General features: G+C 52.4%; 1 protein-coding gene across 1 annotated transcript; it reads right to left on the reverse strand.

Moving 5' to 3' along the window:
• Window positions 1–206: 206 nt before the first annotated feature.
• LOC121480377 (keratin, type II cytoskeletal 1) lies at window positions 207–5,722 on the reverse strand. The gene is made up of 9 exons (XM_041736882.1): window positions 5,084–5,722; window positions 3,851–4,065; window positions 3,461–3,521; window positions 2,944–3,039; window positions 2,610–2,774; window positions 2,354–2,479; window positions 1,613–1,833; window positions 1,121–1,155; window positions 207–1,029 (listed from the first exon to the last, which is right to left on the reverse strand). Exons 1-9 carry the CDS (start codon window positions 5,675–5,677, stop codon window positions 683–685), a joined length of 1,860 nt encoding a protein of 619 aa, XP_041592816.1. The 5' UTR covers window positions 5,678–5,722; the 3' UTR covers window positions 207–682.
• Window positions 5,723–13,911: the final 8,189 nt, after the last annotated feature.

Here is a 13,911-nt window from a genome sequence, read left to right on the forward strand (position 1 = left end):
TATACATAAACCACAGCTTCTTTATCCATTCATTCGTCAAATGCTTAAAGTCGAATGATGCCTAACCAGCCTCCCCATCTTGCCCATCATCTTCATGTGTACCAACTCCTCCATACACCATGTGGCTCTGAGGTCTTCTTTCCCTCCCACAAAGCACCCATACAGGACAGACAGGGCTATGAACAAAGGAGATTGAGACTTAGAGATAATTTCAAATGCAGTTTATTGCAGCAATACAAGGAAGCAGAAGTTTAAGATCTCTCCACAAAAGACAATCAACTTGCTCACACCTTCTGTACAAAACCAAAGCAACACAGAGCTTGCTCCAAGAAATCGGATATGAAGGAGTGTCCAGAGCATGTGCTCTATGCACACAGCAAAGAAGCTGTGGTTCTAAGCAGCCCTCATCGAGCTGACTTAAGGAGGTGCTTTGAAATGTAATGTGTGTAGCCATGATTGGTGAACTGTTTCTCAGGCAAAGCACAAAGCAGGGTCGTAGCCAGAGAGACTGAGATTGCCACTGATCTAAAAACTTCTTGGGGAAGCAGAGAAGAAAGGAAAGAGCTGGGGAACTCGGGTGATAGCTCTTTTCTCCAGTGAGGCTGGGGCAACTGACCTTGGTCTTGCCAAGCATATTTGGAAGTGATGGAGAGGGAGAGCTAACAGGATAGGGGACACCTCTTTATCTGACTGCTCTGGAATAGCTGGTGGAAACAAACTTCACGCTGGAACTGCCACTAGAGGTCTTGATGCCCCCAGAGCTGGATCCCCGGCCCCCGGAGCTCCCGCCGGACCGGCTGCCCCCTCCAGAGCCTCCTCTGTGGCCCCCACTGCTGCTACTGGAGCCGTAGCCGCCGCCGCCGCCACCTCCGGAGCCGTAGCTGCCACCGCCGCCACCTCCGGAGCCGTAGCTGCCACCTCCAGAGCCATAACTGCCACCACCATAGCCGCCGCCGCCGCCTCCGGAGCCGAAACCGCCGCCTCCTCGGCCACCGCCTCCACTGATGGTGGTGTGGCTGGTGTTCACAGCTGCAAGGGGACAGTCAGTTATTGTCAACCCCACTCCCTTTCCAACCCAGCAAAACCTGCACGCGGCCCTGAGAAAGCGGCTTGTACTTACACACGCTCACGTTCGGGGCACACTCTCCGGACATCCTGTAGGAGGAAGAAAAGCAAATCCCTCCTGACTCTCCAGCAGCACAAAGCCCCTCAGCCACCTCAGATTTGGGGCTCCTCCTACCCACTTGATCCAGTCCACTGGGCCTCCCAAACCTCTGCCATCTTCTCAGAGGGGACGCAAACAGGGAGAAATCTCCATAGAAAGCAGACAAGAGTCTTGCAGGGGTGCAGGTTAACTCAACAGGGCCATTGACTTCTAGGCCAGGTGACATCTGAGCCAGCCCAGATGGAGAACAAATTACTGCTTCTCAAAGCACTTGGTAGAGACGCTGTAGCCCTCCAAACTAAGTAGGGACCCAAAGTGAAACGGAGTCTTTCCTCCTGCTCTATGTACTTTTCCCACACCCAGAACAAGCGGCTGTCCCTCAGTTACATGCTGGACAGCTGGAAGGACCGAGAGAAGTGGCCAAACCACCCAGGGTTCTGTCCTCACCTGCTTTCCTCTCCTTCCAGAAGGGTTCTGTAGGTGGCAATCTCCATATCCAGGGCCAGTTTGGTGTTCATCAGCTCCTGGTAGTCACGCAGCAGGCGGGCCATGTCCTCCTTGGCCTTCTGCAGGGCATCTTCCAGCTCGGCCAGCTTGCTCTGGGCGTCTTTGAGGGCATTCTCACCACGCTGCTCAGCATCACTGATGGACTGCTGTAGCGCGGAGATCTGAGAGAGAAGAAGCTCACACATTACACACTCTCCTATCACCTAATCCCACCCTGGCCTTCTTGTCTCAGAGTCTTCTGTCTACCCCAGTGAGTCCAATAAAATCACCAGCTCATGCCTCTGGATAGCACATCATTGCATTGACTTTCTTTAAAAGCCTTAAAGGGAATGCAGCAGCCTCTCCCGGCCCTGACTTGAGGGTTCTCCACCCTTTACAGACCTGACATTCTTCTAAATGCCTACCCTGAAACCTCCTGGCTGCCTTTCCTCTCCCTTACCACGTCTTTGCATCATGGCCTTGATCACTCATGATCATCACATCCATTTCTCAGCTAGGTCATTTTCACAAGTTTCCCTGAAGAGAACCCAGCATGGCAGCTGAATTGTGGAAACCAGAATAATCACCCAAGACTTGGAGGGGTTTGCCAGATTCAACATTAGGAAGGTGTCCCCCAGTTACCTGAGCCTCCCTCTCCAATGCCATGTAGCTAGCTGAGCAGTAGAAGGCGAGAACAAGTACCTGCTTCTTGACACTATCAATTTCGGATCGAAGTCTCTGGGCCACCCGGTTGAGCTCTGAAATCTCCATCTTTGTACTTTTCAGATTGTCCCCATGTTTACCAGCGGTTATCTGGAGCTCTTCATACTAAAGATGGTGGATCAAGTCAATTACATATGGCAGCACACCATGGCTCACACGTACAAACAGAAGAGAAAACACTGGACAGCAAGACCAGACATTTCAGGAAAACTGGCTAGACATTCAACTCCTTCACCTTGGTCTGGTACAGCGCCTCGGCCTCAGCCTTGCTCTTCTGGGCGATCTCCTCATACTGGGCTTTGACCTCAGAGATGATGCTGTCCAGGTCCAGGCTGCGGTTGTTGTCCATGGACAGGATGACATTGGTTTCACTGATTTGAGTCTGCATCTGGGACAGTTCCTGCAACACACAATAGATCAGCAACTCTTACGGTGCTAAAACAAAACACAACTTAGACAGCAGGAGGAGTCAGGACATGGAAGGTGTATCTTTGTTTTTCTGGATAGGGATGGGCACAGGCTCAAAGGCTGTCCTTTTGGGCAAATGTGGTTGCAAGCAGAAGACTTACTGCCTGGTAGAGTGTTGTGAGGAAGTCAATTTCCTGCTGCAAGTTGTCAACCTTGGCCTGAAGGTCCACCTTGTTCATAAAAGCAGCATCCACATCCTAGAGGAACAATGGACATCATAAAGTCACGTTCTTCCCAGCGCAAATTCCTCTCACCAGCTATAAGGGGTTTCTCCAAGTAGAACAAGGTGTTTGGAGTTTCCTCCACACCTTCCTACCCCAAGTGGATCACAAGCTCTAGACTGCCCCATCCCTTAGAATCGCAATCACAGGACAGCTCGCCTGAGTTGCTGAGAACTTGTCTGCTCACCTCCTCCACGAAGGGCTGAGAGAACTGGAGAAGCAGAGGGCCTGGATAAACCCAGGTCTATGATAATGTAGGGGGAAAGCTCTATTCGGCTGTTCATCAGGCCCCCCCCCCACCGGATTCTCCATATCATGACTTCCTTCTCCTTAGTAATTGGAGACCTTCTTCCATTCTTTATTTCAGATGTGAAGTCCCCCCTACAGATTTGCTCACCTTCTTGATGGTCACAAATTCATTTTCTGCATTTGTCCTCTTGTTTATCTCATCCTCATACCTGCAAGGAAATCAGAAGGATTTGGGTATTAAGAGAAGGTGAGACCTGAAGTTCAGTGTCCCAGACTGAGATTGGCATCACCTGTCATTGCCTCCTGTTACTAGTCTAAGACAGCTTGGCCACCCCTTCCTTCCAAGCAATAAAACTGCTAAGCTATTTCTAGTTTTTGAGAAGAGGGAGAATTCTGAAAATGCCAAATTGACCTCTAGCCTAAGAAAAGATAGTACTAGCGACCTACTGTCTTAGCTTAAGACTTATAGTCTTAGCCTGCCAGTTTCTGGAAATATTTTAGAACAAAAGTCAAGGATTGCCTGGCCAGTCCTCCTTACTTGTTCCGGTAATCTTCCACCAGGTCTTGCATGTTCTTCAATTCCGAATCCATCCGAGACTGGTCACTCTTCAGTTGGTCCACTCTCCTTCTAAGATTGCTGATGTAGTTTTCAAAGTAGGGCTCTAAACTGTGGGTCCGAGTGGAGGTGTCTACCTGCTGCAGCAGCTCCCATTTTGTTTGCAGCACCTGGTTCTGCTGCTCCAGGAACCGCACCTGAGAACACAAGCCCCCATTAACTACTGGTGCAGAGACGGAGAACGCTGGCCGCTGAGTGCCACAGACTACCACCCGGTAAGACCCATGCTCATTGGGAAAAGAACTTGTTCTTTCAAGTCCTGTTTTCCTGGCCATGGTAGAGAAATAGGAAGAAGAAGACAAGTTGGCATCACTTTTCAATAACAAAATCTAACCCACTGTTAATTCACAGAAGCTTTCATTTCCCTGAGAAGAGCAATGATAGTACTGTCGCAGCTGGAAATTTCAAAGGGAGTAACTAAACAAATACCAAACAGCAAAGCCCTTTACAAAATTACTGCAATTACACTTGAAATAGATACATGATACTTAAGAGATTTGCCTTTCAAATTTTTTTTAGGTAGATTACCATAAACAGTCGTATGCATTCCCTGAGCATGCACACACTCAGGAGTATGTTGAGGAAATCCAAAATTGAATTTAAAATCTATTGTGGATGACTTTGAGTTGACATTATTGAGGATTAAGCAAAAACTAAGAAATGGTTTGCATGTCTTTCCAGAGCAGATACTCGGAATATAAGTATAAAAAACCTGGTGCCGCTGTAAAATTTTCAGAGAGCAGAGCTCCTCTCCTGAAAGCAAAAGATGTTTGGTGCTGACTCACTACATCCTTTCTGCTACAACATCACAGTGCACTCTGCTCACCCTCAGCTCCCTTTTTATGGTTAGGAAGACCTTTCCAGAGCTCTCGTTCGCACCCTAGAAAGCTAGGTTAGCCCCATTTCTATTGCCTTGGTTCGCCACATGTAAGTCCCAAGAGCTGAATGCAAAAACACTTCAAGAGGATAACGCACTGACCCACGCTTACGTAGACCACAGACAGACCTCTTTGTTCAAGAGAGTCTAGTCAATAAAATCATTCACAAGAATACTTCTAACACAACCCCCAAAAGACAACTCCACGAAATACCCAAGTAGAAACTTGAGGCTGAAACCTAAGGAATCTCAAATGGACACTGAGCAGATAAACTCACCTTGTCAATGAAGGAGGCGAATTGGTTGTTGAGTGACTTGATTTGCTCCCTTTCTCGAGTCTTCACTTTTTGGATCTCAGGGTCAATCTCCACATTGAGGGGTTGGAGAAGGCTCTGGTTGATGGTGACTTCCTGTATGCCACCAGGGGGGCAGACAGGCCCAAAACTACCTCCGCCAAAACCACCTCCACCAAAACCGCCTCCACCAAAGCCGCCTCCACCAAAACCACCTCCACCAAAACCACCTCCAAGGCCAAAACCTCCAGAGCCACCACCAAAACCACCACCCCCAAAGCCACCGCCACCATAGCCACCACCAAAACCACCACGTCCACCTCCTCCTCCGGCCACACTTATGGAGATACTTTTACTGCCACCAAGGTTGACAAGACTTCGACTTCCAAACCCACCGCCACCAGCACCCCCTCCACCACCGCCTCCGCATCTTCCTCCTGAAAATCTCCCGCCACCTCCTCCACTGTGGCGCACAGAGCTGCTAGTGGTCCTGCGCTGGAAGCTGACCACCCCGGCAGAGCCAGAGCTGAAGCCCCCTCCGCTCCGGAACCCAGACCTGGAACTAAAGTGTCGACTCATGCTGCCTTGGAGAGAGTTGGAGCAAAGTCGGGAAAGGAAAGGAGCTCACACTCCTCTACCCCAAGCACAGAGACTGTCCCTTATATACAGAGAGCTCTCTTGGGCTTGGTCCTCGAGTCAGCGGGACGCAGAGCCTGTCAGGGGTTTGGCTTGCCGGCAGCCATACAAGATTTTTACGAGCCTCAACAATACGATAAACACTACACACCTAGCTCCCAGGATAGCGCTCAAAGTTGCTGTGTGTGCAAGATCGCTCGTGTGGCAATCATTTTATCAGACAGAAATCTCTCTCCAACTGCTTGTGACTTTGGGAAAATAGGACCCTGCATCTGCCACCTGGTGCTTCTTGGTAGGATTTCATAATCTCCTGTCACAGAGATATGTGTGTTCCTATTCTTGCCTTGCCTTAGTAAGCTGCTACTGTCCCCTCAGGCCCTGGCAGGGACCATTCTCCACGCTCAGATCGGAGGAGGAATTCTCCAGCCCATTTCTGAGACTGCTCCCTAGAGCCCAGAGCTCACCAAGTCCTATCTCCTGACCCAGAGTAAGAGCTTTAATAGGTGAAAAATTAAAAGAACTTTTTTTTTTTTTTTTTTTTTTTTTTTTACTGCATGTAACCTTGACAAGCGTGTGCGTTAATATTATAGGAAGAAACACTGGTGGAGAACATGGTGGATTGACAGGTGCTCTGGAAGGGCCAGAGGGAAAGACATGTTCTTTTCTCAGTTTGCTAGTGGTTCCTTTTCCTCAAAGACAGGCAGGGGCGGGAGACAGAGACACCAGCAAAAGGAAACTAGTTCAATGCAAGGCATGCAAATGCCAGTGGGAAAAGCCTAGAGCTGGGAGGTAACAGGTCGAACCTAGTCCACACATTTTGTAAAGCAAAGGAGTGGAGGTGAGGCTTCACTGGGGCTTCAGGCCTGACACCAGATGATGTGGAGAAACAGATTGGGAAGGGAGGACAATGGTGCAAGCCTGGAAAGCCTGATCCGAGAGATTAAAACTTTCCCGACAATAGTAATAGTAGTTTGCAATAGGAACAGGCATAACAGCTAAGACGTGTGAAAAACTGGCTCGGTACCAGGCCCTGTTCTGCAGCTGTGTATGTGTCCACCTATCTCATTTTCACAGCAACTCTGAGACGGATGCTATTATGCCGCCCATTTTTTTTTTAAAGATTTTATTTATTTATTCATGAGAGACACAGAGAGAGAGGTAGAGACACAGGCAGAGGGAGAAGCAGGCTCCACGCAGGGAGCCTGATGGGGGACTCGATCCCAGGACTCCAGGGTCATGCCCTGAGCCCAAGGCAGACGCTCAACCACTGAGCCACCCAACATCCCTATGCTGCCCATTTTTAAAACAGGGAAACTGAGGTATCTAAGCTCAAGTTCACAAAGATGGTAAGGGGCATGGTGGGGAGTTGAACTGAGGATGCTGAGTGACAGTGTGCAGGATGCTAACCAGCATGTTGTAGGACATCATGGCAATGACTTGGGGTGTGCTGGCCACTGCATGTAAAGCCAGGCACTCAGGCAGCTTCCCCCGCAGAGAGCTCCGAAGGCCCAGGCCCGTTCTAACCCTGTGGATCCTTGGTCCCGGGCACATGCAAGCACTTGCAAAGTGCCTCAACTCACTCAAAGAAGGGGAGATTGCGGGCACAGAGTTCAGTGGGGAGATTTTGCTTCCCTCCAGGTGCAAGAGTGGCCAAACTGCACGGCGACTGGCCAGGAAGCCCCAGGGGCTCTCCCGGGGGCGGGGTGGGGGGCTCTGTGATCAATCTTAATCCACAGAAGTGGTGTTGAGATCTGGAAGGACCTGAAACCCACACAGTCCTCGGTTCCAAGACTCCGTAGAAGCCGGGCCTGCTCCCCACACTTGCACGTGAACGTAGAATCGAGGACTCGGTGGAAAGCCAGTGCTAGTTCAGCTGGCTCTGCGCGGCTCTGAGTCCTATATCACAGGCTTGTGGGACACAAGACACACGGGGGTGGGGGAGCCTGTGAGCCCCTGCAGGCTGGGCGCCCTGTGCTTCTAAAGCCGCAGAGCTGCGCGTCAGCCCTCCCCAGCCTGGCGTCACCGCTGAGCCTCATCCCTCCTCTTTTCCCACGGTTTTTGCACACACTCTCCTCCAGAAAGTGCCCCTGACCTCTCTCCTGATCCCCTTCTCGCCCTTCATCTTCGTGACACTATTGTCTGGGACTCCGTCCTAACTCCTATCGCTAACCTCCTCGGGCTGCTAAACCGGCCATTGATATGGGGAATGAGTAATCCAGATCTTGTTCCTAAGTAGGAATGATGGGACCTGGGATGGTCTTGGCAGGGTAATGACTGTTGCCTAACCATCTCTGACAGGCAATCAAAATTCTTGTAGTTCAGCATACTCCCTCGTGAGACATGTCACTCTGCACAGTCGATTCCTTCTAGCAGTTTGGAGGGGTGTGCACATGTGTGTGCGTGTGGGTACGTACAGGTGTGTTTGCTCTCTGACCTCTGCCAGCCAACCTCAGATCTCTCGGAGACCCGTGTGCCTTCCTCATCCCCAAACTGAGAAACGGACAGAAAAAGCCACGAGATGGACAGTGAGACAGCTGAGAGACAACGTCCAGAGCTGCAAGGCTTACTGCAGCTGCTACGGCGAAGAGGGGGAGTCACAGGGAAGACAAGACACGAGAAGGCACGAAAATCGCCATCAGCTGGCGTTTGTGCCCTTCGCCTGATTCGCCTGACCGAGCACGGACACGGACACTGTCCCCACGGGAGCCCCAAGAACTAAGCAGTCACACTGTTTCGACCTGTTTTACAAAGTGGAAAACTGAGGCTCGGGGAGGCGAAGGGACTTGCTTAGACACTCCAGTCAGGAAAACACACATCTGGGACTCGAACCTGAGTTTCCTGGTTTCAGCTCAACGATTCTTCCTTCTAAGCCTGCGAGGAGGCTCAAGGACAGGCAAGCGGAACTGGCTCTAGATGTGAGTGTCAGATGACCGCAGGATACTCCCATCTGCGGGACTCAGAGACCACACCGCCCAACCCACTGATCACACAAGGGAGAAGGCAGACCCAAGGAGGTCGAAAAATCCATCCAAGTCAGGCAATCCGTTCCTGGGAACCTTCCAGTTTCTGAATCAAATTCTGTTCCCGGTGCTCGGCCGGCACCCAGCGGGGCCCGAAGCTGTGATGTTGCCACCGTTCAGGCTCATCCCTTCTTGCAATGTCCCCAGGACCGTAGTAGTAGTACGTGGTGATATTAAAAAAGCAAATGAGTGGGAAATATCAGAAAGGGAGACAGCACATGAGAGACTCCTGACTCTAGGAAACAAACCAGGGGTGGTGGAAGGGGAGGAGGGCGGGGGGTGGGGGTGACTGGGTGACGGGCACTGAGGGGGGCACTTGACGGGATGAGCACTGGGTGTTATTCTATATGTTGGCAAATTGAACACCAATATAAAATGAATTTATTAAAAAAAAAAAAGCAAATGTCGGACAAGGGCATGGGCCACACACCCTCCTTCCGGCTTCCCTGAGGACGCTGCATTTGTAAAATAAAGGGAGCCTGAAAGAGGAGAGAGGATGAGCACTGGGTGTTATTCTATATGTTGGCAAATTGAACACCAATAAAAAATGAATTTATATTTAAAAAAAAAAAGAGGAGAGAGGCATTCACATCCACAGCCCCCCCCCCACTACGTGCTAGGAGCAGCATCTCATCTAAACGTCACCCAAAGTCCACACGGTGGTGACCAGGATCAGCCCCGTTTTAAAGAAAAGGCAACCAACATAGTCCCCTGGCGGGTAAAAGATGTGCCCCCCACTGGGAACTGGCCAGCCAAGGCTGTCAAACCGTGAGAACACGCCTGCCTCCCGCCCAAAGGCCTCCTCTTGTCGTGGGCCTGTCCCCATGGCCTACAGCTTTCCTGCCGTCCACTCGCCACTCACCCAGCCTCGTGCCGTGACCATTCCACTCAAGTGCTTTGACCATGATCTCAATTCCTGGGCGTTTGGGCCTGAACCTGGGTTGGTCCCTCAGGCCTTGACAGCAAATGCCCGCATGTCCCCTGCTCCACCAGGGAGTGGACAGGCCCACTCTTCCGGGGAGCTTTCCTTGATTAAAACCCCTGGGCTGCTCCATTGATTTCTTCTCCTTAACTCAGTTGCTGCCAGTTTCAAGTGCTAATCCGCGTGTGTGTGTGTGTGTGTGTGTGTGTGTGTGTTTGTTAGTCCCTCAACTGCTCTGTGAGCCCTTTGAAAGCAAAACTAAGTCCTCTGTGTCTTCGGGTGCCCTCTTAGCACCCCCACTTTCCCCACTCCCCCACGTAGTCCCCTGCACCTGAAGAGCACCCCCATCGGTGCTGGATGCCAGAGTGCACCTCCAAACCCAGGGAGCCACACGCACACCCCAGAACCGATCACTGGGATGAAGCTGCCACAGGCAGGTTGTCGCCAAGGGCAGGGGCAGGCGTGGTGATGTTTTGAGTTGCGTGTGCGGGATGGGACTGAGAAAGAAGTTGAAGAGAGACGTGCAATGACAAGCCACCCAGCCCTGCGGGACTCCACCAGGGACGTGGGAGAAGGAAATTTCAGGGGAGTGGGAAAGCTGAAGCCTGGGGGGCATAAGGAGAGACACAGACAATGGGGAGGCGGGGTGAGATGTGGAAAGCCGGCAGCCAGCAGAGGAGGGGCCGAGGCTTTTTATGCAGGAGGGAGAGGTGCCCAAGTGGGCAGCCTGCCCGGGCAGGACAGCAGGGAAGGAGGCCCCGGCGGCTGCCTAGCGGTGCTGGAGCAGGAGAGAGGCCAGGAAGGAGGAAGCCAGGGAGGGGGGTGGGTTGTCTGAGCCGCGGAGTCATCCAGACGCCCGCTCTAGACTGCAAGTTTCTGGCTGGGGGACTCTGGGTAGGTGCCTTACTCTCTCTGAGCCGGAGTTTCCTCAGAGGGACTGCATCACCCTACAGGGAAACTGAAGTGTAGCAGATGCTAGATAGAGGGAGTGGGAAGGGTTCTCTCCCGCCATTGCATTTGGAAGGACCCAGAAGATGATACGACAATCAGGGAAAGCTTGGGAACAAGCCCCTATTTCACTGGAAACTGAAAAGACCTTGGAGGGCAGCTTACGTTCTCACGATGAGGGCAAAAGCCTAGGGTTGGAGGGTGGAGGGGGACATGAATCTAGAAGAGGGAAGCTCGCCCCCCCCCACACACACACACATACACACAGGAGGGGATGCTGAGTGCACCTGCAGCCAGGGGGGCTGGGCTAGCTGGGAATCCCTGCCACTGGGGAACACCTGCTGGGCAGGTGGGGACAGATCCCCATGGCTGAGCACGCTGGGACAGGTGTGGGAGCCGGAACGCGACCTCGGAGCCCCCGAAGCCCTGCAGGCCGGGCCCTGGGACATTCAGAACCAGTCCTCCATGCTCAAGTACCTCCCGGCATCCCAAGTTCCCAGCTCAGCCCTCAACAGAGTGTTGACCAACCAGAAGACGCAGGCTCCTGGACTGATCAGAAAGCCGATAAGACCAGGGCCGCGGGTCCAACCAAAGGATGGGAGTTTCACCGGCTTGAAGAGGGACTATGGGAGCTCACGGCTCACGCTTGCAAGATGCGTCCTGGGCCGGAGGTCCAGTAACCGAGGGTGAAGCAGCTTCCTTGACAGGCTTCCTGATATCGAGGACTTTCCCAGCCCAGAGACACACCTTGTCCCAGGTCAGACAGAGTTAGAATTTTATTGAGCCGATGGTTGCTCCTCGTGTCACCATGCTCCTAGATGAAAATCTATGTAGATGAGGAGCTGGTGGAAATGAATTTAGATTCCCAGAGTGCCCTGCCCTGCCCCAGCGTCCCAGAGGGAGAAGCAGCTGGCAGACTCCCTGGGAGTTGCCTCCTGCCCTCCTCCCTGCTCCCTCCTCCCCGCCTCCCTGTGGCTCTGCCCCTGGAAGGCCCACAGGTCTCTCCCAGGGCCCGTGGGAATCACGAGATATTGCAGGTGGATGCATTTCATACCTGCTTGGAGGCCTATGGAATTGCTCCTGGTTGTCACTGGGGTGCGCTGAAGTGGGGGGCATCTCACTGTCTCTAACAGGAGTATTGGTTACACCAGGAAGCCTCCTCTGGGACCTTGCGGCGCCAGCACCCCCTTGCTCAGGCCCTAGAGTCCCAGACCCTCCTTGGCTGACTAACTCCTCTCCCCTTGCCCTACCTTTGTCACGTCCCTGCCCTGTGCAATCTCGGTTCCAATATTCTAGGATTCAGGCACGTGGTTCCCTGCATCTGTCCCCTCACCCCCCGGTCCTCCATGATTGAGAAGGTCAGGGCTTCTGAAGAGAAAGCCTTTGGGGCTTTGGGGCTTTGGGGGGACAATCCCAATTCCTGCCCAGAAGAGGAAGGATGGGCAAGATGACCTCTAATCCACCTTGCCCTATGTCTGTATCCAGAGCCAACCTGGATCCCCGAAGAACATCATAAGCAAATGCATGAACCCAGGGATAATCAAACCCACGCCCTGGACTGGGTCTGATGGTATAAGGAAGCTTGGGTTCGTTTTATGATCCTTGGCCCCTGTGCCCTTGGCCTCTCCATGACTTGATCCTTCCCTGGCATCTGACCTTAATTTTCCTAAATATAAAATAAAGAGTAAAACGCCTTGTTTCTCACGCTCCATCGCATGAACTCTTAGGGCAGCAAAGAGATGAATGGCTGCCATGCACGTATTCCCACATATCCTTCCCCCCTCCCTCAACCTCCTGCCAGATAGTTAGCCAACCTCTGCTGGAAATGTCCCAACTCCTCACGCCTCTCCCGTCTCAGGATTAATAAAAAGTTGCTTCTTATACTGAGCCAAACCTGCTGCCGTTCCCACCTGCCCATCTGGGCCATTGGCTCAGATGGGTCAACCCCTCTTTGCCAGGGGAAGCTCTTCAAATCTTTGCAGTCCACAGTCACATCTCCCCCGCCCCTCCCCACCCCCAAAGACTTCCAGGACCTTCCCTGTACGCCTGCAGCCAGGTTTTGGATTGCCCACGACCGCCGTCCCGGCCACTGTCCTCTGCCTGGACTTCTATTTAGTAACGTCCTCGGAGTGGTCAGATTACAGAAGAGCCGAAGTGGATTCAGCACACAGCTCTCCTCCTGGTCCCCCCGCCCGTCCCCAGGGGCCACCAACCGCTGTCGGCTCATGTGCTGTCGCTGTCGACAGCTGAACTAAGTCATGTTTCTACCCACTGCTGTTTTCTCACTTCCCGTCCCTGCCCTGTGCTTTTGTTTCTTTTTTTTCCTTCAAGTGTGACATAGCGTCTGTCTACAGCCTCCCTCCCTCCTGTCCAGCAGCCCCTCTGCCCACCTCCGCTTTGCCAGCTAGTCCCCCACCAGTCTGCTGCCCAGGTGAGCGAGGAGACACTTCCCGGAGAGAAGGCAAGGGTTCGCGTGGGAACACGCTGTCTTATCAGTATGGGCTGCAGTCATATTTGAATGAATCCCATATCCAGCTGCCATCCGTACTCCTTCGGGGAAGGAGAAAGTAGGTCACATCTGTTATCTGACTCCTTTACGCAGACTCAGAAATGTCACATAGACTAACATGGTAGCGTCACTTGCTCCATTCTTGAGTTTCCGCATCTATGCTTCCCCCCAGAGGCATGGATTCAAGATAGCCCGGCCCAGGGCCCCCGCTGGGTGAATGGGCTCAGTCTCTGGTCTCCCCAGCTCATTTCTCCCGGGAGGCTGTCCCCTCGCACTCACACACATTCACTCTCTCTTATCTTTGAGTCTCTGGCAGACTAGTCCCCCATCCACACCTACTTCCACTCTGTTCCCCAGTCCTGTTCCACTTCCCAGCCCTCTAGGAGGGCCAAGCTTTGGGGCCAACCTTCCCTTCCCCGACCTTGGCACCCACTGCAGATCCCACTGCTCCTGCAGTGGAGGGTCTGCTGTGTCCACAGGGCAGGCCTTGCTTTCATCCTCAGGCTACAAGGTCCACAGGAGCACACGCTCTGGTTTGTCCTCCCTCTAAACGTTCCCTTCCCCTATAATCTATCATTTGGGTTGTGAGCACCTTACGATTCAGAAACATGTTCATTCAACACTGTATTCCCAGGGCCGAGGCCACCGCCTGGCACACAGCAGGAGCTAACTGAATGTCTGCTCAACAAATGCGTAAACTTTTACTTCCCAGATGTGAATAATTTCAGAGACCTGCAGAAATTTAAGAGGAAATCACTTATCTGACCACACAGCAGTC

Source organism: Vulpes lagopus, chromosome 21 (genome assembly GCF_018345385.1).
Source record: "Vulpes lagopus strain Blue_001 chromosome 21, ASM1834538v1, whole genome shotgun sequence".
NCBI classification, from domain to species: Eukaryota; Metazoa; Chordata; class Mammalia; order Carnivora; family Canidae; genus Vulpes; species Vulpes lagopus.